An 18,466-nucleotide genomic window follows, 5' to 3' on the forward strand; every position below is an offset into this window, starting at 1 on the left:
AAATATTTTAGGGCGACGTAAACAGATGGCACTTTATAACTTCTAAGCTATAAAACAAATACATGTTGTTTATAATATTGCTGAAGACTATTCTAAGGTAGCTATAAGTAGGTTTATTACTTACCAAATTTTATAGTAAGATGATGATTCTGGGATATGATCACTGATTATAACCCGCTGTCGCCCCACAACTATCGCAGTGGTTCTCGGCAAATATCTGACTATACTATAAAATACTATAGCTACACACCTTTTTAAACAAATACTAAAAATAATCAGCTTTTCTTCTCCTCACGTCGATATGTTTACTTAACATCGGAGGAAATGAACTCGATGGAGAATGTAAACGGTAAACATTCGACATTCCGGTCATTCTAGTCGTGCGCAATAGCAAAGACACATCGTAGTTTAATTTACAGCTATAGAAGAGAAAATTGTGTTTGAAACTTTGGTAAGAAATATTTTTTCTTTTATATTTTTGATTTTTCCTGTCGATGAATCATTCCCATCGAATATTTCCCCCTCTTGATGCAGCGTGTAACTTTGCGCAGAGTTTTCGGCGTCGCGACGCAGGTTTATCGCTCTCTGTGTAATGTAGTCGACGCCAGTGTGGAGCGTCGCGACGACACATCCACTCTGCGTCTCCCTGTAACCTCATCACTGTATACACAACAAACTTTGTTTTCCAAACAAAGAAAACTCTTAATTATTTACCTAGTATTTTAGTTGTGTGCTGTGAATGATGTCGTCGTGAAACCAAAATGGCAAACTGCAATAAAGAGTCCAGCGTGAGCAAGACGCCGTGGTGCGAGCGCCTCTTCGGCAAGCAGCTCGTCAAGTGCACGGCGACGCAGGACGACGAGCGCGTCGAATGCGCTGCCACACTGGAGGACGCCGACGTGGACGTTGTCGCTGTCTACTTTAGCTTCGCGAATATCAATCTGCAATGCGATGAATTCGTGCGCAAACTGCGCGAGTTATACGCGAAGCTCAACAAGGCCGACGACGCCAAGGCGAAGAAGAAGCGCGTTGAGGTGATACAAGTCGTCCTGTGGGCGAACAACGACGTCTACGGTGATTTTGAGGGCTCGCATCGCGAGTGTCTGGAGGGACTGCCATGGTTTGCGATGCCGTATAGTGAAATAGACCTAAAGGCAAGCAAAAAACATAAAAATCTTAATTTTTATTGTTATTTTAAACAATTGTTGTATTCCAGACGAGATTATCACGTCGTTTTCGTATAAAATCAGGTGTGCCAACTTTAGTACTACTTGAAAGCCGTGACGGCACTACAATTTCCATATCCGCGCAGGAGAGATTACTTGAAGATCCAGCAGGAGTGTTTTTTCCATGGCGTCCACGGCCTGTGGACCAAGTGCTTGCGGATGTGCAACTACACGCATGTTGTACATCCAATGAAGATGAAAGTAAAAAGAGTAATGCCAACACAAACACAAAAGTCACAATGTATAAGAACCTCACCGGCGTGAAGGGTTTCTACTTCTCGGCGAATTGGTGTCCGCCATGCAGGGCGTTCACACCGCAGTTGGCAGAAGTGTATCACTCGATTCGCACACGCGAGGGATATGAAGACTTTGAGATTGTTTTCGTGTCGAGTGATCGGTGAGTATTTTTTTTTTGTTGTATTCTCTATGTGTGTGTGTGTGTGGTTGTCTAGTTGTGCATTGCGACGCATAAATAGAATATTTCTATGTTAATTTATATATTTCGAGGGGTTGCAGTTGGAGTTTTATGACGTTCGTTGGAACATAAGCTATCACTTTGCGCTTGTGAATGTGGAAAGCAGTGTGCACGCGAACAAAATTTGTTAAGTATTTGCGTTTTACGAGTATAGTGTATAGCGGCCATTTTGAATATCCTAGCACAGTTTACGTGTTGTTATCTTTTCGGTTTTGTTTTGAGCGGGGGTGCGAGCGCCGTTTATTACATTTGCACCCCTTTGCACAACTGCGCGCGCTCCCTTCGCGCGTTTCAAGTGAATTATTACCTATGATAAATAGATAGAGAGATACCAACCCTCTCTAAACATACAATAGTGACTTTAAAGTAAAAAATTAACGCGCAGAAGCAAAACAAAACAAAACACAACAAAACAAAAGAAATAGATAAAAATGATTTTTTTGAGGTTTTAATTAAATATTTTGTAATACTCTGTATAAAATCTTTGTGAATAGAGTTTGGGGGTTGTTGTTGGGCGCAGGGTGAGCGCCCTCCAAACACACTACAAACACAAACACGATTCACAGACGGACGGACAGAGCGAATGGAGCGCGACAAAAACAATAATTCTACAGTTTATGACGCGGAAGTTAATTTACAGTCGTATTGCCGCGTTATTGCCGCCCCCTAGAGCACATCACGCAACGCACAACTCAAAAATACTACAATACTAGAAATATACACGGTATTTATTACAAACACGCGTAAAATAACATTTTTTTAATGCAAAATTAAATTCAGGCCACGTTTCAACTGAGACTTTATACGCTTTATAAATCTCTTAGGTTTTTGGCGTACAGCGAGCCCCGAAACGCGGTTACTTCACGTAATGTAATGCAATTTAGGGGTGCAGCGCGCCAACCGTAATTTAATTTAATCTTGTGAAATGAGGGTATTAAGACAATCCAACTACCCTCCGCCCTTCTACCCTATCATACACGTTTAATTAAATTTAACTAAAAATGTGTTGTTTTATTTTTAGATCCGCAGAATCTTATAATACTTATATTGATTCAATGCCCTGGCTGTCGATCCCTTTCCAACAGTCGGCGATACGCGCCGAATTGGCGCAGTTGTACGGCATTCGCGGCATACCAACTCTGCTACTGCTCGATAGCAACGGCCATCTTATTACGATGGATGCGCGTACTGAACTATTGGATGATCCCGAAGCGTTGCATTTTCCATGGAAACCGAAACCAGTGAATGTTTTAACGGAACGTTATGGGACTAAGCTGCATGATTATGCTTCGATTGTTTTGTTTGTTGGTAAGTAAACAATGTAAAACATGTTTTTTACTTACATTTTTTCCACTTCTTCCAAAAAAGTGACAGTTTAATCACGTCTGTTTGCGCATGCGTGCGAATAGAATTGTTTAATACTTAATATACATAAGTTAATGATGATGATGATTTTCTATTCTAGATGGTGAAGATACTGATGTGCACTTTGCCGATTCTCTCCTCACACCCATCGCCACACAGTATTACAAATCGCGCCACATCAACATCGATCACGAATGTGACACCCCGTTGCATTTCCACGATGAATACGTGCAGTTTCTAGTCGCGTCCGATTCGGACGCCTCGGATGTCCTGCGTGATCTCATCGGCCTGGACGATGTCGTCCCGTTGTTGGTGGCGATTGATTTACCCAAGCGGCGCTTTGCGCTCATGGATTACGCGGTGGAGATTACACCGGAGAGTGTACAGACGTTCGTGGATGATTATGCGCGCGGGGTTTTGCAATTTGTCGATATCAACGACAGCCTGACGCTCATCCAGGGCATACAGGCGGCGCAGGAGGCGGAGACGGGAAGACAAGACTAAACTAGGGTTGAAACAGACATACTGCCAAACGTATAGGTTCTAATATCGCAAATATCTAAAATTTAGTGTCTTATATGAAACGTAGATGCAGACAAGATGGCCGACGCGACCCAGCTGCGGAAACAAAGCATTTCAGGCGTGAACAATAAGTAAGTTTCTATTTATTACGTATTGTATAAGGTTCATAAACAAAAACGAGAAACCATGTGAAGTGTTTTTGTCTTTTTTACACAATCAAGACGCAGTTTTTAGCGATAATAAAAACAAACAGGATTATAGGTTGGGTTACTTCACCTCGGTGGCACTTGTGATCGTTTTGTGTCGCGTTAGGAAGTTTTTCACGTACTTCTTGATTGATGCTTCGTCAGCTCCTAAAAAGTATCAATTTTAGTACAAGTAAAAGATTACAATAAGAAAACCAACCTTGATCATGCACAATATGTGCCAATGTCCGCGCAGTTGCTTTGAAAGTGTCTTTTGTATCAAACCTCTTCTCAGCATAGGCAGGCATTAATAATTTGACGACTAGATTAGCAACGTCCACCTTCGTCAATTTGGCATCTTTTGCTACTTTATTTGTCACAGCAGGCGGATTATTTTGTTTAATTTTTGTTTTAGTTTCATCTTGATCACTACCATCGTCCCCACCGAATAAATGTTTCAGTTTGGATGATTTCCGTGAAGATTTTTGTTTTTTCAGCGGCAACTTTGCGTTGTTATCGTTAGATTTCTCACTCTTTACATCTTTTTGATACGCATTCATCTTTTGTTTCGTGCTTTCGAGCACTTCCTCAAGTTTATCACAGAGTTGTTGAGTAGTTGAAGAATTGCTCTTATTGTTTTCTATTGGTATAGTTACATTATCTTCTTTATGTTTAGGTATGGGTGGTACATCAACATCAACATCCGAATTTGTCGTCATTAATTTTGTATTATTACTAAACTTTGTTGTGTCTGTTGTGGTGAACTTCATTTTTTTCTCACTAGGAGCACAATCTTCTTCATTGTCATCTTCGAAATCACCGTTTTCTTCTTTATCAGGATTACTTTCATCGTGATTATTTTGTTCAGGGGATATTTTAACATCTGTTTCTTCTATTTTTAGTAATTGTGAAGCCGAAACAAAACCACTTGGTTTCTTATCGGTATTATCATCATCATGACTTCTTTTTCGGCCCTTCTGCATGTTATCTTTGTTAATATTCCGAAACAAATCACCCAGAGAGTTGTACGTTGCTGGTTTCGGCGTGAAATCCGTAAATGCCTCGTGTTTCTGCGCCTCGGAAGTTCTTTTCTTCACATGTGCCAACTAAAATACATAAATTAACATTAAAAACACATAAAAAACAAAATAAATATTATTATTTTTAGATTTAAAGAAAGAAAGAAAAACGCATGCATTAATTAATGAAATTAGAATTGTTAGTCTTACTAATTTGCACACTCCACTCCGATAAGTAATGAACGTCGTGGTGGTCGAGAAGATTTTATACTCCTCCGCAACCGCGCAATCCTCCACGTCCTTCTTATCGAAGATACGCTCACTCTCAGCGTTGCACGCGCAGTAGTTCTCGTACAACGCATCGTGCAGTTTACTCGTGTACATCTCACGCATCGCAATTTTCAGCCCTCTTACTTTGCTGGAAGTCGCCGCTGCTGCCATCACACGCGCATGTTTCCCCAACAGCTCATCGACTGTACTCTGCGACATTTCATGCGCGTTTTGATTTTTCGCGCGCAACGCAAACTGCTTCTTGATTAAATCCGTCGATTGTTTCTTTGCGCGAGTATCACGATCCGCACTGCTGAATCCTTCCTCACCGTAATCTTCTTCTAGCCTGTAAAATTTAAAAATTTAAATATTTATTTGACTTTTAGTGTCATGTTACTATAGTAATAGTAATAGTAAAATATACTTTTTCTGTCCTTTCCGCCCGCCTTCCCATAAACTATCATCCAAGCCATCTGCGTCGATCATTTTCTCCGTAAACTGCACCGCCTTGGTGTGGAAATACTCCACCAACTCATCCACACTCTTCTTATCCTTGCAATAATCACAATTCCGCTTACACTTCGGATCCTTCTCGCCAAAATGCCGCGTGAACAACTTATGCCTGCACTCGGTCGGCGCCTCGCAGTAATTCACAATCGCTGTGAATCCCTTCATAGCTGCTTCGGCCATCACCTGCTTGTCACACTTCTTCAAATCCTTGCTATTATCTGTGATTGCTTTCGCTCGGCCCATGTCTTGCATGAGATGAAACTCGTGTGCTTTCCGGTCGGCTTTCGAGTAATACACGCGACATTTCGACGGTTTGCCATCGCGTCCCGCACGGCCTGATTCTTGATAAAACGACGCCGGGTCCTTTGGGCAACCCCAATGGATAACAAAACGTACACTGCTTTTATCCACACCCATACCAAAACTCACAGTGGCGCATATCACCGGATACGTGCCATTCTGCCATAGATTTTGATATTCTAATCGATCGCTGTTTTTTAATCCGGCGTGGTAACAGCAGGTTTTTATTCCCATGGAGGATAATTGCCCGGAGAGAAACTCGGTTTGTTCGCGTGTACGGCAATAGATAATCCCGCAGGATTTCTCTTCAGGTTTAAGATCTGCCTCTTCTTCGATTTTTAAACATTTTCGGATGAAATCTTTGAGGTGTTTGTATAAATCGTCGACGGTGTTTTGAAATATCACATCGTAGAAGAGATTCGTCCGAAAGCAGCTGGTCATGAATTGTTTCAGATTTGTTTTGGACATTTTCAATGAAGATATTATGTCTTTTCGGACGTCGTTGCCGGCTGTTGCTGTGAGGGCGATAAATGGTATGTGATTGTTCTCTCGCAACACGCCGAGTTTTAAATAATCCGGGCGAAAATCATGACCCCATTGTGAGACGCAATGCGCTTCATCGACGATAATATACGCGATTTTGTTGAATTTTACCATGTTGTTGAATAGGTCACGAAATGTTGCCGTGGCGGCTTGTTCGGGTGTGATGTATAACAATTTTGTATTTGGCGACATTGTTTTCAGGTCTGTGAGGAGATTTTCACGCTCGTTTTTCGTTGTTTTGGAGTTTAGCGAAGACGCGCGGATTTTCAACGCTACCAGATGATCAATTTGATCCTATAATATATCATTTTAATAGTTTTTTATTGCTTTTTAGGTGTTTAACTTACTTTTATAAGTGCCAGTAGTGGTGAGAAGACAATTGTGACCATTTTTGGATGTAGCATTGCAGGCAGTTGATAACATAAGGATTTTCCGCTGCCAGTTGGCATGGAGACAAGGACGTCATGTTTTCCTGCGGAGATTTGAATCAGTTTCGGCTGCGAAATGTGAGAAAAGTTGATAATTACGTCTGGCGATTTCGTAAATAGCGTCCCGCTGCAGTTTCGATTTGAAGTCGTCAAACTTGAAATGCTTTTTCAGGCAGCCGCGGATCGCGTCCGGCTGGAGGGTGACTTCCGACATGATGGTGTTTGTTTGTTTGTTGATGGTTCATTTATCGCGTGCGTGCTTATCAATGGTATACGGTGTATTTATATTTTTAGTTTTTGAGCAGTGCGCACTTTTGAGGGTTATGAAATCTTTTATTTGGCCTAAATTGTGTGATATTTGACTGTCAAATTCAAATTTTGCACAAATATACTTTATCAAAAATATTATTAAAATTAATAATAATTATTTCTTTACATGTAGCATTAATAATTAATTAAATAATGTTTTATTTCAGAGTTTTTAATTCAAAATTCTTTTTATAACCCAAGTTTGATTTTCTAGAGATTTAATGTTGGTAGGAGTGGAAAACTGGTTGCAAATGCGCGTGACTCCCCGCTTTCTGGTGACACAGCTGACGGCTGTGCGTCGCTCGCGGTCAGCTCGGTTTTGTCGTCCGGCAGTCGTCGCAGCGGTCGGTCGTCGAGCGCGCAAGAGATCGCTGATTGTGTTCAACGCGAAATTCTAGAATATCCGTGCGCTTTTCGCAAGTGCGCGGCGCGCCGACTTGTGCTTGTTGCAGGTTCGCATCGATACACTGCGCGGCACACAGCGGACTCATCGCCAGCCACAGGGTGATTGCACCTCCTGCGAGACGACATTTGTACGGCCAGTCAACCGCGCGTGTTGTCGCGCTCGCATATCATCGGGCAGCTCGGGAGAGATCCCCAGCGGCGCAAATTCTCGCTTGAATTCCACAACGCAGCCAGGAGGACGAGGCGCGTCTGTTTGCGGCATCCTGCCACAACAATCTAATATCTAATAATCCCCAGAGAGCATTGGAGACCACACGCGTGGGTCCGCCACACACAAGCTGTGTGCACTTAGTCAGAGATATTTTATCGTCGCGTAGAAATTCATCAAAATGGCAGCGACACGCCGATTACAAAAGGTAATTACGAAGAATCTCGATGGCAATGCGCCTGCACTTTGTACCGCATTTCAATTGTTGTTACGTATATGTATTTATCATCAGCAACAAAAACTCCATAGTAGTAATAATTTGTTGGTTAAAGACAGCCGGAGCATCTTGAACTATATTTAACTGATTACTTTTTACACTATTAATAACTTTGCGTGTGCGAAAAAAAGGTTGAAATCCGCGAATTTTCACGCTGACCTTGCCGTTTTTAACCACTTTGGGGGTTATGTTCACACTTGTCTTCTGATATTTAATATGTGCGTGGGTTGGTGTGTTACAGGAACTGGGTGATATTAAAAACTCCGGGCTGCGATCCTTCAGAGACATCCAGGTGGATGAGACCAATATCCTCACATGGCAGGGCCTGATTGTGCCGGACAATGCGCCCTACAACAAGGGCGCGTTTAAGATTGAAATCAATTTCCCCGCGGAGTATCCCTTCAAGCCGCCGCGCATCAGCTTCAAGACAAAGATTTACCATCCGAATATCGATGAGAAGGGCCAGGTGTGTCTGCCCATCATTAGTGCAGAGAATTGGAAGCCTGCCACCAAAACTGATCAAGGTATTAATGGATTTTTGTGTTTAATTTCATTTTATTTTATTGTGTTTTGTTTTTAGTGATTCAAGCACTTGTTGCCTTAGTCAACGAGCCAGAACCCGAGCATCCGCTGCGCGCCGACCTCGCCGAGGAGTATCTGAAAGACCGCAAGAAGTTCGCGAAGAACGCCGAGGAGTACACGAAAAAGCACAGCGAGAAGCGGCCGGCCGATTAAATCACCGCCGCCGCCGCCCGCAGCAGCAGCAGCAGCTGACAACAACAACAACCAAACCTCCTTGTCCTCGTCATCGTCTCATCCCCCCCACCTGTCTTCATAATCCCTCCTAACCGCCGCCGACGGCACCGCTGCCAAAATCGAACGTGCGAATAAAATTTACAAAGTTAATAACTAATTCTAAAACAAACCAACACGCAAAAGAAAAACAAACGCGAAAATCTAACCACACCACCGGCACATGCGCTCCTCAGTAATTATGTAATGTTATTAATTATAATTTTAGACTTTAACGCAACCACGCGCCTAGTCCTATCTTATAACGTTGTACACACCCACACATTTACACACGATAAGTCTTTGATTTCTGAACACACTTGATGAAGAAAAACACCAACAGAGTTCTACAAAAAACGAAACACTTCATGATTAGTTATCACACCGGTCTCTCATAGTTTAATATCGAAAAGTGATACATTTTCATTACGTTACGAATTGATTTGTATATGTAATCATATTAGTTTGGCGATTGTTTACCTTTTAGTCTTTAACATAACGTTAGCGAGCGACTAATAACTAATCAACAATAACAAACGCGGTGCGGAATAACTGAGAAAATGCGAGAGAGCAGGTCCTTTTAAGTATAGAATAGTTGAAACTGAAAGAAACAAACAAAAAAAAAATTGGAAGCGAACGTTACTTTTTGCTATATTATAAATAATTGAAGAAAAACATTTTGGCATGCGTATTTGTAACAAAATCCTTTGTTTTGCAAGGCAATTCATCATCAGTGATTCATTTTATTTTAGTATTCCAAATGAGTTTGTAAAATATTTTATCTAGTAATTTTTTATGGTTTTAAGTTGGTAGTTCTGTTTGGGTAGTAGTAAATTTACGCGCTAGGCGGCGGTTGCAGCGCTGTCGTTCGTGTTTTGCAAGTAATGTTTTGTTAGAAGAGCGCATAAGCGCAAACTGTGTGTAAGATGGCCACCGCTGTGCAGCAACCGAACGTGAGCGAATATCTTTCGAAGAAACAGGAAGAAAGCGGCAAGGATCTCGCCGGCGACTGGCAGGAATTGGAGGAACTTCATAACAAGAAGTACGTTGCACTTTTCGCTAGTTTTCGTGTCTTTATCACACGATTTTCAGCCGGTGTTTGCGTGGATTCTAACCTTCAAACAGCTGATTCATCCTTAAAAATTGTTAAATTTCATTGTTTTCTGTGTTATTTTCTAGACTATGGCACCAACTTACGCTGAAACTGGAAACTTTCGTTAAGAATCCAGCACTGCAGAAAGGCGACCAGCTTATTCAACTGTATAATGTTTTCATTTCAACATTTGAAAACAAGTTAGTAATTATTTGCTTAAATTTTAGTTTTAAATAATAATTAATCACTTGTGAATATTCTAGAATTAATCCATTATCTTTGGTTGAAATTGTTGCAATTATAATTGAACAATTCAAAGATAAAAATGAAGCAGTCCAGTTTCTTGAGAAAATGGGCCCCAAAGTTAAATCCAACACAGATGCTGAGAATCTGTGCAAGGTTTTAGCCGGCCAGATTCATCTTGAGAAGCTGAATGACCTGGAAGCCACCAAGAAAATCATTGAGGAGGTTGAGGCTACTTTAGACAATGCAGATGGCGTCACTCCGGTGCATGGCAGATTCTATCACCTTGCTTCACAATATTATAGAATACAAGGTGATCATGCACAGTACTATAGGACAGCATTGAGGTACTTGGGCTGCATTGAATTGAGCACTCTGTCAACTGAAACCAAGCATCAGCATGCATTCTTTTTGGGATTAGCTGCGCTATTAGGTGAAGGCGTTTACAACCTTGGCGAGTTGTTAGCGCACGCCATTTTGGATTCGCTGAGCGGTACTGAGAATGAATGGCTTGTGGAACTCCTGCAGGCGTTTAATTCGGGGGATATTGAGAAGTTTGAGGTGATGAAGAAGCACTGGGGCGCTATTCCTGATCTTTTAGCGCAGGAATTATTCCTTAGGCAGAAGATTTCGTTATTGTGTCTTATGGAAGTAAGTTTTTTATTGTTTTAAGTATTATTTTGTTTATATATGATTGGATAATGTTGTGTTGACATGTTTCTCGTCTAAAACTTAGGTTTATCTTTTAATTATTCTTAAAATAGCAAAAAGTAATGTTTGCATTCAATTTTTTTGCTTTTTTTCACTTAAACTTCAATTATCCAATCACATATCAATAAATAAATCATTTAAACTATAAATACTGCATACACAAATATAAATTTTATTAATTATTAATTCTTAGATGACTTTCAAACGTCCATCGCACAAAAGACAACTCACCTTTGAAGAGATCGCCACAGAGACGAAATTACCCCGTAACGAAATCGAACTGCTCGTGATGAAGGCCCTGAGTCAAGGATTAGTCAAAGGCGCAATCGATGAAGTCGCCGGAACGGTAAACATGACCTGGGTGCAACCGCGCGTCCTCAATCGCACGCAGATCGCCAACATGATCGATAAACTGGACAAGTGGTGCGAGCACGTCGCCGGCATGGAGGCGCTGATGGAAGAGCGCGCCTCCGAGATTCTCACATTGTAAATTCATCCCCATCACCCTCAGCCACACTAACATTAATCATCAGATAAGTTGCATTACTTGTTTTTCATTTAATGAGAGAATTTTTTAACACTTGCGGTAAAATATAAAATTATATGTAATTATCGAGCGCATTTTATTCCTGGAAACGATTTCCAGCGTGTTTTCTATGCGCGAAAATGGAATTTCAATGTCTACATCACATTCCACAGTGTTTTCCACTTGAAAAGTGATTATTTATAGCATTGTTCACGAAGTTGGCATATTGTATTGTAATTTTCAAACATAAGTTTCAAGCGGCAGTTTGATTTTGTTGTGTAATTATGTCGAAACGCGCGTTGGTTCTTGTTTATCCCAAGAGCGATGAAGGCGAAGTGTGTGTGCCATACAGTGTACTCAAACGCGGCGGTGTAAGTAATCACCCAACCAGTTTACGAACAAATAATAAAATAGTTTTCTTCTAGGTGGATTGTAAACTGGCAGGTCCATCAACCGATCCAGTTTATTGCTCGGTCGGGATTCGTATTATACCTGAATTACCGCTGTCAGAAGCCATCAAACAAGGACCCTATGATGTTGTGGTGCTGCCTGGAGGTCGATGGGGTTGGCAGTCGTTATCAACAGATAAACATGTCATCGCACTCATGCGTGAACAAGAAAAATCCGGAAGATGCCTAGCAGCAATTTGCACCTGTAAGTAATTTTTTATTTATTTTTGTGTTGTTATTGTTGTTTAATGTGTTTTTTTTTTAATTACAAAAGCCACAATTGCAATGAAGATGCATGGAATCATGTACGGCAGGCGGTTGACTTCGTATCCGTCACTGGAGGATGTAATGCGGCGCGATGCATGCTACATTTACAAGCACGACGACGTCGTGGTCGATCGCAACCTAATTACATCCTCCGGCCAGATCACCACGTTCGCCTGGGCGATTAAAGTGCTGGAATATATCACCGATGAGGAAACTGCGGCGCGCGTCGCGCAGGAATCGCTCCTGCCTTATTAACACTAATTACTTTGCATAACGTTATTTCCTGTTTGACTTTTGATAAATTCTTGTTGTTTTCCTGTATATGTGAGTAATTTTATTTAGCGTCTGGGATTTTTACCTCACGTGACTTACACCGCAAATTGTCGCTTTGGGAATGTATAAAACCCAAGCGTGCGCAATATCGTCACAACAGTTTACCGTCTACATTCGTCAAGTAAAGATAAAGTATTTCGAAAACAAAATGGCAAAGCGAGCGCTTATTCTTTTATATCCACAAAACGAAGAGAATGAAGTCACCACTCCGTACACCGTTTTGAAACGTGGTGGAGTAAGTATTTATATCAATTGTTTTATTTATTTTTAATGTTTTTAATTGTTTTACAGGTGGAATGTACTTTGGCTGGTCCAACCGACGAACCGGTCGTTGGTTCTTCCGGTATGCTGATTGTACCGGACATGGCCCTCTGCGAAGCGATGAAAAAAGGTCCCTACGACGTGGTGGTCACCGCCGGCGGCAAATTCGGCTGGCAATCTTTATCGGAGGATCGTGATGTGGGCACTGTCATGCGCGAACAAGAGAAATCCGGACGTTTACTAGCCGCCATTTGTACTTGTAAGTAATTTTAATATCTTACAAACCACAATTTTAATAAATATTGTGTTTTTAAAGCGCCGATTGCAATGAAAGCGCATGGTATCATGTTCGGACGTCGTTTAACTTCCTATCCACGCGTAGAAAATGTTGTCCGTGAGGGTGACAACTACATCTACAAGTATGACGACGTCGTCACCGATCGCAATCTGATTACATCCCGCGGACATCGCACCACCTTCGACTGGTCGATTAAAGTCTTGGAGTATGTCACCGATCGCGAGACTGCAAGGCGTGTCGCTGCAGAGATGCTTATGATTGATTAGTAATACAATCATCAAGGTAATTAATACATTACATAATGACAATTCACTGTACGCGGCGTAACTTCGAGAACAAACGTTTTTATTGGTTTAATTCGAGTCAACCACACACGCAAATGGCACTAAAACATAACGCAACAGAATAAAAATAAAATATAAATGCACTAACAATAAATTAACTTAGACACATCTTATAAAGAGTATGATGAAATCATGAAGTGTGAAATATGTTTAAATCTTTGGGCTATCAATCAAATTATTCATTCTTTTTGTCTTTGATGGTCTTCTTCTCCTGCATGCTGCTCTTCTTTCCTTTAAGCTGATCCTTGCACGACTGATACAAGTTGTTCAAGTCGAACGCCATGATGATATTCTCCATGTTGAAAATGAACTTGATCAGCTTCGATTTGCTGTCGACTGTGGGCCGGCGCAGGGTTTCCTTGCCCTCCTGGAAGAGTATCATCGTCGGCAGTTGTTTACTCATGCTGCTGTCGTTGACATGGTACTTTTTCCCGGCGTCTGGGTAACGCCCAACGTCCACCTTTCCGAATTTCAGATTATCCAGATCGTATTTTGTGCTTAACTCCGCGAAAACTGGTGCGAAATGAACACAAGATGGATTCCATACTGTGTAGAAGGCCACCAACCAGGTGCACTTCTTATCACGCTCCAGTTCTTCGTCTAGGCCTTGCATGCCGCGGAAATAAATCACATTGTCAGGGCCAGAGTATGTGGGTTCTGGGAGAATGAGGCCGGCCACTGTAATTATTCAATTGACAGATAAGTTTAAACACTTCCACAAGTTGTGTTGTGTCTTAAATGACTTACATATGAAGATGATTCCATAAACTATTCCCATGATAAAGTTTGCATAAAACCACAGTATAAGATTTGCTACTTTTGTGTAGATGAAACTTGATGAGAGGTAATTGATCATGGTGACACTGCCTGCTTTTCTTGTTCTTATCATGACGACAATTAGCAGGAAGAATAAGATCTCTGTTTCTTTCTACAATAAAAAAAAAAATAATTACTTTAGGAATTTAATTATTTTGTTATAAAAATTAACGCACCCCATCAAATTCGCATTCTTCGACGTTAAATAAATAATTGCAAACTCCTGGCGTCCGCTTCAGAACGATGTATGATAAGCTGAGTAGTATATTAACGAAGTAGTATGGTTTGAATAATAACTTTATGTCTTTTTTGAGCGACATTTTCGAGTTTTGTGCTGGGAATTCTCGTCGAGATCGGTTTAATACTCAGTCACAAGAAACTAATTTCTGACGTGTTTAGTTTATACAGATCCGCTTGGGTGCGCTACGGACGAAATATCAGATACCTTTCAAGGATCGCGTACTAAAATAAAAGTTACTAGATTATGTCAGTTTTAAACCCGCTGGAGGGGAAATCCTGTTTAGATTATATTAGCGGTTTTGGTTGGTAGCTCTGTTTACAACTAGTGCACGATCCATGTAGTATATAAAAATGCACAGGTTGGTACACAATTTTTAAAAATGATAAAAAAATAGCCACTTTTAGTTTGTTTTAAATATGATATTTATCTACGGTACAAATCTCATAATAGAAACATAAAAATAACTTTAACTTGTGTGTTTCTGCACAAAAATACTAAGTGTAGCATGATTATAAATCCTCTTTTCTCTTTGTAAACTTATTTGTCTTGTCTTCGAATGCATACAAAATGTTGATTTTATTTTGCAGAATTTGCTTCTTTGCCTCAGCCAACTGGCCCTCAGTGAGTATCTTCTTCAGTCTCTTCTGTTCCTTGCCAACAAAGTCTTCATCTTCTAGCAGCTTCTTCATGTACAGTGAGTATACCTGCTTTGCTTTCACCTCATTATCAGTCTCAGTCAGATATTTTTCTACTTCTTTCAGGTACTGTTTCCTATCAGCATCTTTACTCTGTGTAAACTTAATTGCAAGCTTGTCAAGAGCCTCTACACATCCTGGCAGTGTGAGATGAACATCAGAATTCTCCAGAACAAACTCCCTTAGCTTTTCAATGGTAATTTCATCATCAGTGAATGCAATTGACTCTTTAATACCTTTATATAATTTAATCACAGGCAGTTTGGTTGTGTCTACTTTCTGCGCCTTGGCGAAGTCTTCGTTATCCTTCTGGCCGTAGTCTTTGATACCGACATCAGCGACGATGAGGTCTTGCATGTCGGTGAGCGTCTCTGCAAACTGGACGAACGCATCGTGTTTTGGACCGTACGGATATGCGATGTCGAACTTGATGAGTGAATACTTGAACTTCGGCACGACTTTCCTGAAGCTGTCTTCGTCAAAGTTGAGGCAACCCTTGCAAGCGTCGCCGAGTGCTGATCCGGCGAGGAGCGAAACAAGCAGGCAGCAGTAAACGAATGAGGTTACAGCCATTCTTTGCGGGAGGGTTTTGTGAATGCTAAATGTAACATGTAAAATGAATTGTAGCGCGCACAATGTCTGTGGTTTATATGCGGGGTATTGATGTGTGTTGACGAGGCAGGCAGACGAAATATGCGTGTACTGCGATGATAATTTGAAGACCTAACATGGCCAACTCTGATTGGTTCACGTCAGCTAATGCACCTGTATATACGGGGCGTTAACACACTTCCTCCAGTGTAAAAATTTGTAGTATTCCATGAATTTAAACAATGGAGTGTTTGGTTTTTACATTTACTCGCTGGCAATATTAATAATTTTTGTAGTTTATACCTGTATCACGACTTATGTATATAGAATTAATTATTGCTAGAATTTATTTTTTTGAAGTTGTTGTATATTGTAGATTCTTTATTTTCTTTCATGTTTTCATTTGCTGCGATCGACTGATTCATATTAATGTAAATATAGGCAAAATTGTTTCGATATATATAGAACAGTAATGCATTTGCGGTTCTTATCGTTTGTTGATAAACATACATATCTCAGTATATTCGCAGTGCATCAGTTGTAAGCAACATAAATTTTTATAAATATCAATATTTTCTTGCGTACCGAAAGTTCTTGGTTTGATCCCCACGCTGGCTGTGGCGTTCTTTTAATATTTAAAGGAAAATAATTTATTTTGTATAACCATTTCACCAATTTCGTTCAAGCCAATTGCGCGCAAACTTAAATAAGATAGATAGAGATAGTATACACTGACATCGTCGCTATTGCTGCACGAGTGCCACACGTTAACATTGAGATTGGCTCCAGCGGCGAAACACGAGTGACGCTCGTATACTATGCGAACGGTGCGAACCGCGAATCACGGCTCACGCTCGTGGTATTTGGATTTGTCTCAACTAAAAAACCACAAGTGAGACTCGTAGTTTTAGCACAAAGGGTTTTAAGTTTTGTTAAAACAAAATTTATTTCTTTCTTATATATAGGTAAATTATAATTATAAGCGTATTTATTTCAGTTTTAATAAATATTTAACCAAAAATCACACTTGCATTTTTTTAGTCGAAATTCCTGAGTTGACTATCTTGCATGCGACCTTGTTTGTTACAAATAGTGCGCGTTGTATTGCGGCATGCGCGCAGTATTATCGCATGTGGTCGCGTGCCGCCGTTGGCTGTGCTGCGTGCTGTGCTCAGCACAGACTTGTGCCGGTCGCTGGTCGGGTCGGACGTGTTTCTTGCGGCTGTTATCGTTTTATTTTTAGTTTGTAAGTCGGTAAGTCGCGTTCATTTCGATTGTCCATCGCGTGGATTTAGTTGTTCCTCACGTGTTTAGTGTTTCATTAAAAGACAATCGGGTATCGAATATACAAAATCGTTAATTTTCTTTGCGTTCGTTGTGCGTATTGCAGGATGTCCGCGTGCTATCAACTTGTTTACATTGCGCGCTCGCGAGATACGGATAGCATATACCTGCAACGTCTTGCAACGTTTGTTGTGATATTATCTGGACAATGAATTGGAACATGGACAATCTACGTAGAAGCCGAGATAGAACGGTAAACTGCAGACTTTCTATATTTTTATTCACCTATTCGTGCATGCATTGTTATTGAGCGGCATAGAATTTTCAACGCGGTGTCTGTTAGAGAAGCTGTTTGTGTGTGTCATCCTCTTAAGAACATTTCCCTGATTGCTGTTTGTGTTATGTAATTGTGTATGTAGAACTTGACAACTCCATTTATTGTGTATTTGACTTTGCTGTATTGTCTTATGTATTAATGTGTACATACATGTTTGTTGTACTGTCCACGTAGAATTCATTTTTTATATGTAAATGTATTGTATTGTAGTTGTTTGTGTTTTAATGTTTGCTTGCACCTTGTGTTGTGTGTTTTAATTAGTATAAATAAACAACGTTGATGCCTGAGTCTACCGCTTCTGTCGCAGAAATGTTAGAGATGCGCGAATTCAAGGCAAGTTTTACTTTCAGGAGATTTAAGAGCTGTCTATGATTTTCGATTTTAAATAAATGTATGTGGTTTTAAATGTTGCTAATAAAACATAATGTAATATTATATACTTCTTCATATTTCTTTCTGGTTTCCCCTTTGCCGTTTGCAGGATAAATCTTAAGTGCTACGAGCGTGTACAATATACGAGTATAGCTGTTGTTTGCGTTGTGTTGTTGTTTTTAAAAAGTTGAATAAAGTAGAAACATAAATAGAAGAATCAAATATAAATGATAAAAACACTCGGTGGTCGAGTGGAGACGTGCACCTGCTGGCATGCTGGCAGACACGGATCGAATCTCAGGTATAGAAGGCATTTTTCTCAAATATAAAAATATCAGGTGAAATTTGGGTTGCATATATGAATTGCAACGAAATATATGAGAAATTGAAATACAAGTGGAGGCAATAAGAGATGTATGAAAGTAAATGGAGAACGAGAGAACAGAGAAATAGAAGAAGGAGTAGTAGAGGAGCATAGGAGAGGACAGAAGGAAGAGAACAGAGAGTAGAGCAGAGAAGAGGAGGAGATAGAAGAAAGAGAACAGGAGAGGATCAGATTTTTAAATTTTTTGGCACGTGTCGTTATAAGACAGTCACAGGTCGATCTCCCAGAGCGCCTCCGGCGCTCTGGTCGATCGCCCACTGCTTCGATGCGTCCATTGCTCCCGGCCCATCCTACAGCTACGATGTCTCTGCGCTTCATCCCCGAAATTATCAGGCATATCAACAATTTTTATGGTGGGGGATCACCCCCAGAGAGGGGGATCTCCT

The 18,466-nt window shown here is 40.6% G+C and overlaps 8 protein-coding genes across 10 annotated transcripts; 5 read left to right on the top strand and 3 right to left on the bottom strand.

Moving 5' to 3' along the window:
- The first annotated feature begins 94 nt into the window (after positions 1-94).
- LOC135800190 (nucleoredoxin-like) lies at positions 95-3,775 on the top strand. 2 transcript variants are annotated; one of them, XM_065313356.1, is made up of 5 exons: positions 95-451; positions 719-1,154; positions 1,217-1,623; positions 2,723-3,009; positions 3,167-3,775. In XM_065313356.1, the coding sequence occupies exons 2-5, from the start codon at positions 762-764 to the stop codon at positions 3,568-3,570; spliced, it is 1,491 nt and encodes a 496-aa protein (XP_065169428.1). In that variant the 5' UTR covers positions 95-451; positions 719-761; the 3' UTR covers positions 3,571-3,775. The 2 variants fall into 2 exon arrangements, with proteins under 2 accessions (XP_065169428.1, XP_065169434.1); XM_065313362.1 differs by having other exon boundaries at positions 727-1,154.
- LOC135800178 (ATP-dependent DNA helicase Q5-like) lies at positions 3,701-7,187 on the bottom strand. Of its 2 annotated transcripts, none has more exons than XM_065313344.1 (6): positions 6,943-7,187; positions 6,763-6,887; positions 5,487-6,709; positions 5,207-5,408; positions 3,994-4,879; positions 3,701-3,941 (listed from the first exon to the last, which is right to left on the bottom strand). In XM_065313344.1, exons 1-6 carry the CDS (start codon positions 7,055-7,057, stop codon positions 3,856-3,858), a joined length of 2,637 nt encoding a protein of 878 aa, XP_065169416.1. In that variant the 5' UTR covers positions 7,058-7,187; the 3' UTR covers positions 3,701-3,855. The 2 variants fall into 2 exon arrangements, with proteins under 2 accessions (XP_065169416.1, XP_065169407.1); XM_065313335.1 differs by having other exon boundaries at positions 5,003-5,408; positions 6,943-7,186.
- Positions 7,188-7,452: 265 nt separating this feature from the next.
- Positions 7,453-9,509, top strand: Ubc10 (ubiquitin conjugating enzyme 10). The gene is made up of 3 exons (XM_065317106.1): positions 7,453-7,973; positions 8,284-8,566; positions 8,623-9,509. The coding sequence occupies exons 1-3, from the start codon at positions 7,947-7,949 to the stop codon at positions 8,775-8,777; spliced, it is 465 nt and encodes a 154-aa protein (XP_065173178.1). The 5' UTR covers positions 7,453-7,946; the 3' UTR covers positions 8,778-9,509.
- A 168-nt stretch (positions 9,510-9,677) lies between these two features.
- Positions 9,678-11,490, top strand: Rpn9 (regulatory particle non-ATPase 9). The gene is made up of 4 exons (XM_065317100.1): positions 9,678-9,876; positions 10,014-10,127; positions 10,191-10,821; positions 11,075-11,490. Exons 1-4 carry the CDS (start codon positions 9,761-9,763, stop codon positions 11,369-11,371), a joined length of 1,158 nt encoding a protein of 385 aa, XP_065173172.1. The 5' UTR covers positions 9,678-9,760; the 3' UTR covers positions 11,372-11,490.
- Positions 11,491-11,541: 51 nt separating this feature from the next.
- On the top strand, positions 11,542-12,446 carry LOC135803479 (Parkinson disease protein 7 homolog). The gene is made up of 3 exons (XM_065317105.1): positions 11,542-11,778; positions 11,833-12,061; positions 12,131-12,446. The coding sequence occupies exons 1-3, from the start codon at positions 11,692-11,694 to the stop codon at positions 12,376-12,378; spliced, it is 564 nt and encodes a 187-aa protein (XP_065173177.1). The 5' UTR covers positions 11,542-11,691; the 3' UTR covers positions 12,379-12,446.
- A 53-nt stretch (positions 12,447-12,499) lies between these two features.
- Positions 12,500-13,546, top strand: LOC135803478 (protein/nucleic acid deglycase DJ-1-like). The gene is made up of 3 exons (XM_065317104.1): positions 12,500-12,691; positions 12,748-12,976; positions 13,034-13,546. Exons 1-3 carry the CDS (start codon positions 12,518-12,520, stop codon positions 13,279-13,281), a joined length of 651 nt encoding a protein of 216 aa, XP_065173176.1. The 5' UTR covers positions 12,500-12,517; the 3' UTR covers positions 13,282-13,546.
- LOC135803476 (thioredoxin-related transmembrane protein 2 homolog) lies at positions 13,344-14,587 on the bottom strand. Its single transcript, XM_065317102.1, has 3 exons — positions 14,352-14,587; positions 14,107-14,287; positions 13,344-14,037 (listed from the first exon to the last, which is right to left on the bottom strand). The coding sequence occupies exons 1-3, from the start codon at positions 14,493-14,495 to the stop codon at positions 13,535-13,537; spliced, it is 828 nt and encodes a 275-aa protein (XP_065173174.1). The 5' UTR covers positions 14,496-14,587; the 3' UTR covers positions 13,344-13,534.
- A 227-nt stretch (positions 14,588-14,814) lies between these two features.
- Positions 14,815-16,064, bottom strand: wbl (endoplasmic reticulum protein 29-like protein wbl). Its single transcript, XM_065317103.1, has one exon. It carries the CDS (start codon positions 15,682-15,684, stop codon positions 14,926-14,928), a length of 759 nt encoding a protein of 252 aa, XP_065173175.1. The 5' UTR covers positions 15,685-16,064; the 3' UTR covers positions 14,815-14,925.
- Positions 16,065-18,466: the final 2,402 nt, after the last annotated feature.

The sequence above is a fragment of the Atheta coriaria genome, unplaced genomic scaffold (genome assembly GCF_025399875.1).
Source record: "Atheta coriaria isolate IRGN ID8LTWV9N9 unplaced genomic scaffold, Caltech_Dcor_3.1 hic_scaffold_2_pilon, whole genome shotgun sequence".
Lineage (NCBI taxonomy): Eukaryota > Metazoa > Arthropoda > Insecta > Coleoptera > Staphylinidae > Dalotia > Dalotia coriaria.

Coding starts and splice junctions, on each gene's coding strand:
- Ubc10 (XM_065317106.1), top strand. CDS start 7,947: ATGGCAGCGACACGCCGATTACAAAAG. Junction 7,974..8,283: donor CGACACGCCGATTACAAAAG/GTAATTACGAAG, acceptor GGTGTGTTACAG/GAACTGGGTGATATTAAAAA. Junction 8,567..8,622: donor TGCCACCAAAACTGATCAAG/GTATTAATGGAT, acceptor TTTTGTTTTTAG/TGATTCAAGCACTTGTTGCC.
- LOC135800190 (XM_065313356.1), top strand. CDS start 762: ATGGCAAACTGCAATAAAGAGTCCAGCGTGAGCAAGACGCCGTGGTGC. Junction 1,155..1,216: donor ATAGTGAAATAGACCTAAAG/GCAAGCAAAAAA, acceptor GTTGTATTCCAG/ACGAGATTATCACGTCGTTT. Junction 1,624..2,722: donor GTTTTCGTGTCGAGTGATCG/GTGAGTATTTTT, acceptor TTTTATTTTTAG/ATCCGCAGAATCTTATAATA.
- LOC135803479 (XM_065317105.1), top strand. CDS start 11,692: ATGTCGAAACGCGCGTTGGTTCTTGTTTATCCCAAGAGCGATGAAGGC. Junction 11,779..11,832: donor GTGTACTCAAACGCGGCGGT/GTAAGTAATCAC, acceptor GTTTTCTTCTAG/GTGGATTGTAAACTGGCAGG. Junction 12,062..12,130: donor CCTAGCAGCAATTTGCACCT/GTAAGTAATTTT, acceptor TAATTACAAAAG/CCACAATTGCAATGAAGATG.
- LOC135800178 (XM_065313335.1), bottom strand. CDS start 7,057: ATGTCGGAAGTCACCCTCCAGCCGGACGCGATCCGCGGCTGCCTGAAA. Junction 4,880..5,002: donor GGAGTGGAGTGTGCAAATTA/GTAAGACTAACA, acceptor TATGTATTTTAG/TTGGCACATGTGAAGAAAAG. Junction 3,942..3,993: donor ACATATTGTGCATGATCAAG/GTTGGTTTTCTT, acceptor GATACTTTTTAG/GAGCTGACGAAGCATCAATC.
- Rpn9 (XM_065317100.1), top strand. CDS start 9,761: ATGGCCACCGCTGTGCAGCAACCGAACGTGAGCGAATATCTTTCGAAG. Junction 9,877..10,013: donor GAGGAACTTCATAACAAGAA/GTACGTTGCACT, acceptor GTTATTTTCTAG/ACTATGGCACCAACTTACGC. Junction 10,822..11,074: donor CGTTATTGTGTCTTATGGAA/GTAAGTTTTTTA, acceptor ATTAATTCTTAG/ATGACTTTCAAACGTCCATC.
- LOC135803476 (XM_065317102.1), bottom strand. CDS start 14,495: ATGTCGCTCAAAAAAGACATAAAGTTATTATTCAAACCATACTACTTC. Junction 14,288..14,351: donor AAGAATGCGAATTTGATGGG/GTGCGTTAATTT, acceptor TTTTTATTGTAG/AAAGAAACAGAGATCTTATT. Junction 14,038..14,106: donor TTATGGAATCATCTTCATAT/GTAAGTCATTTA, acceptor GAATAATTACAG/TGGCCGGCCTCATTCTCCCA.
- LOC135803478 (XM_065317104.1), top strand. CDS start 12,518: ATGTATAAAACCCAAGCGTGCGCAATATCGTCACAACAGTTTACCGTC. Junction 12,692..12,747: donor CCGTTTTGAAACGTGGTGGA/GTAAGTATTTAT, acceptor ATTGTTTTACAG/GTGGAATGTACTTTGGCTGG. Junction 12,977..13,033: donor ACTAGCCGCCATTTGTACTT/GTAAGTAATTTT, acceptor GTGTTTTTAAAG/CGCCGATTGCAATGAAAGCG.
- wbl (XM_065317103.1), bottom strand. CDS start 15,684: ATGGCTGTAACCTCATTCGTTTACTGCTGCCTGCTTGTTTCGCTCCTC.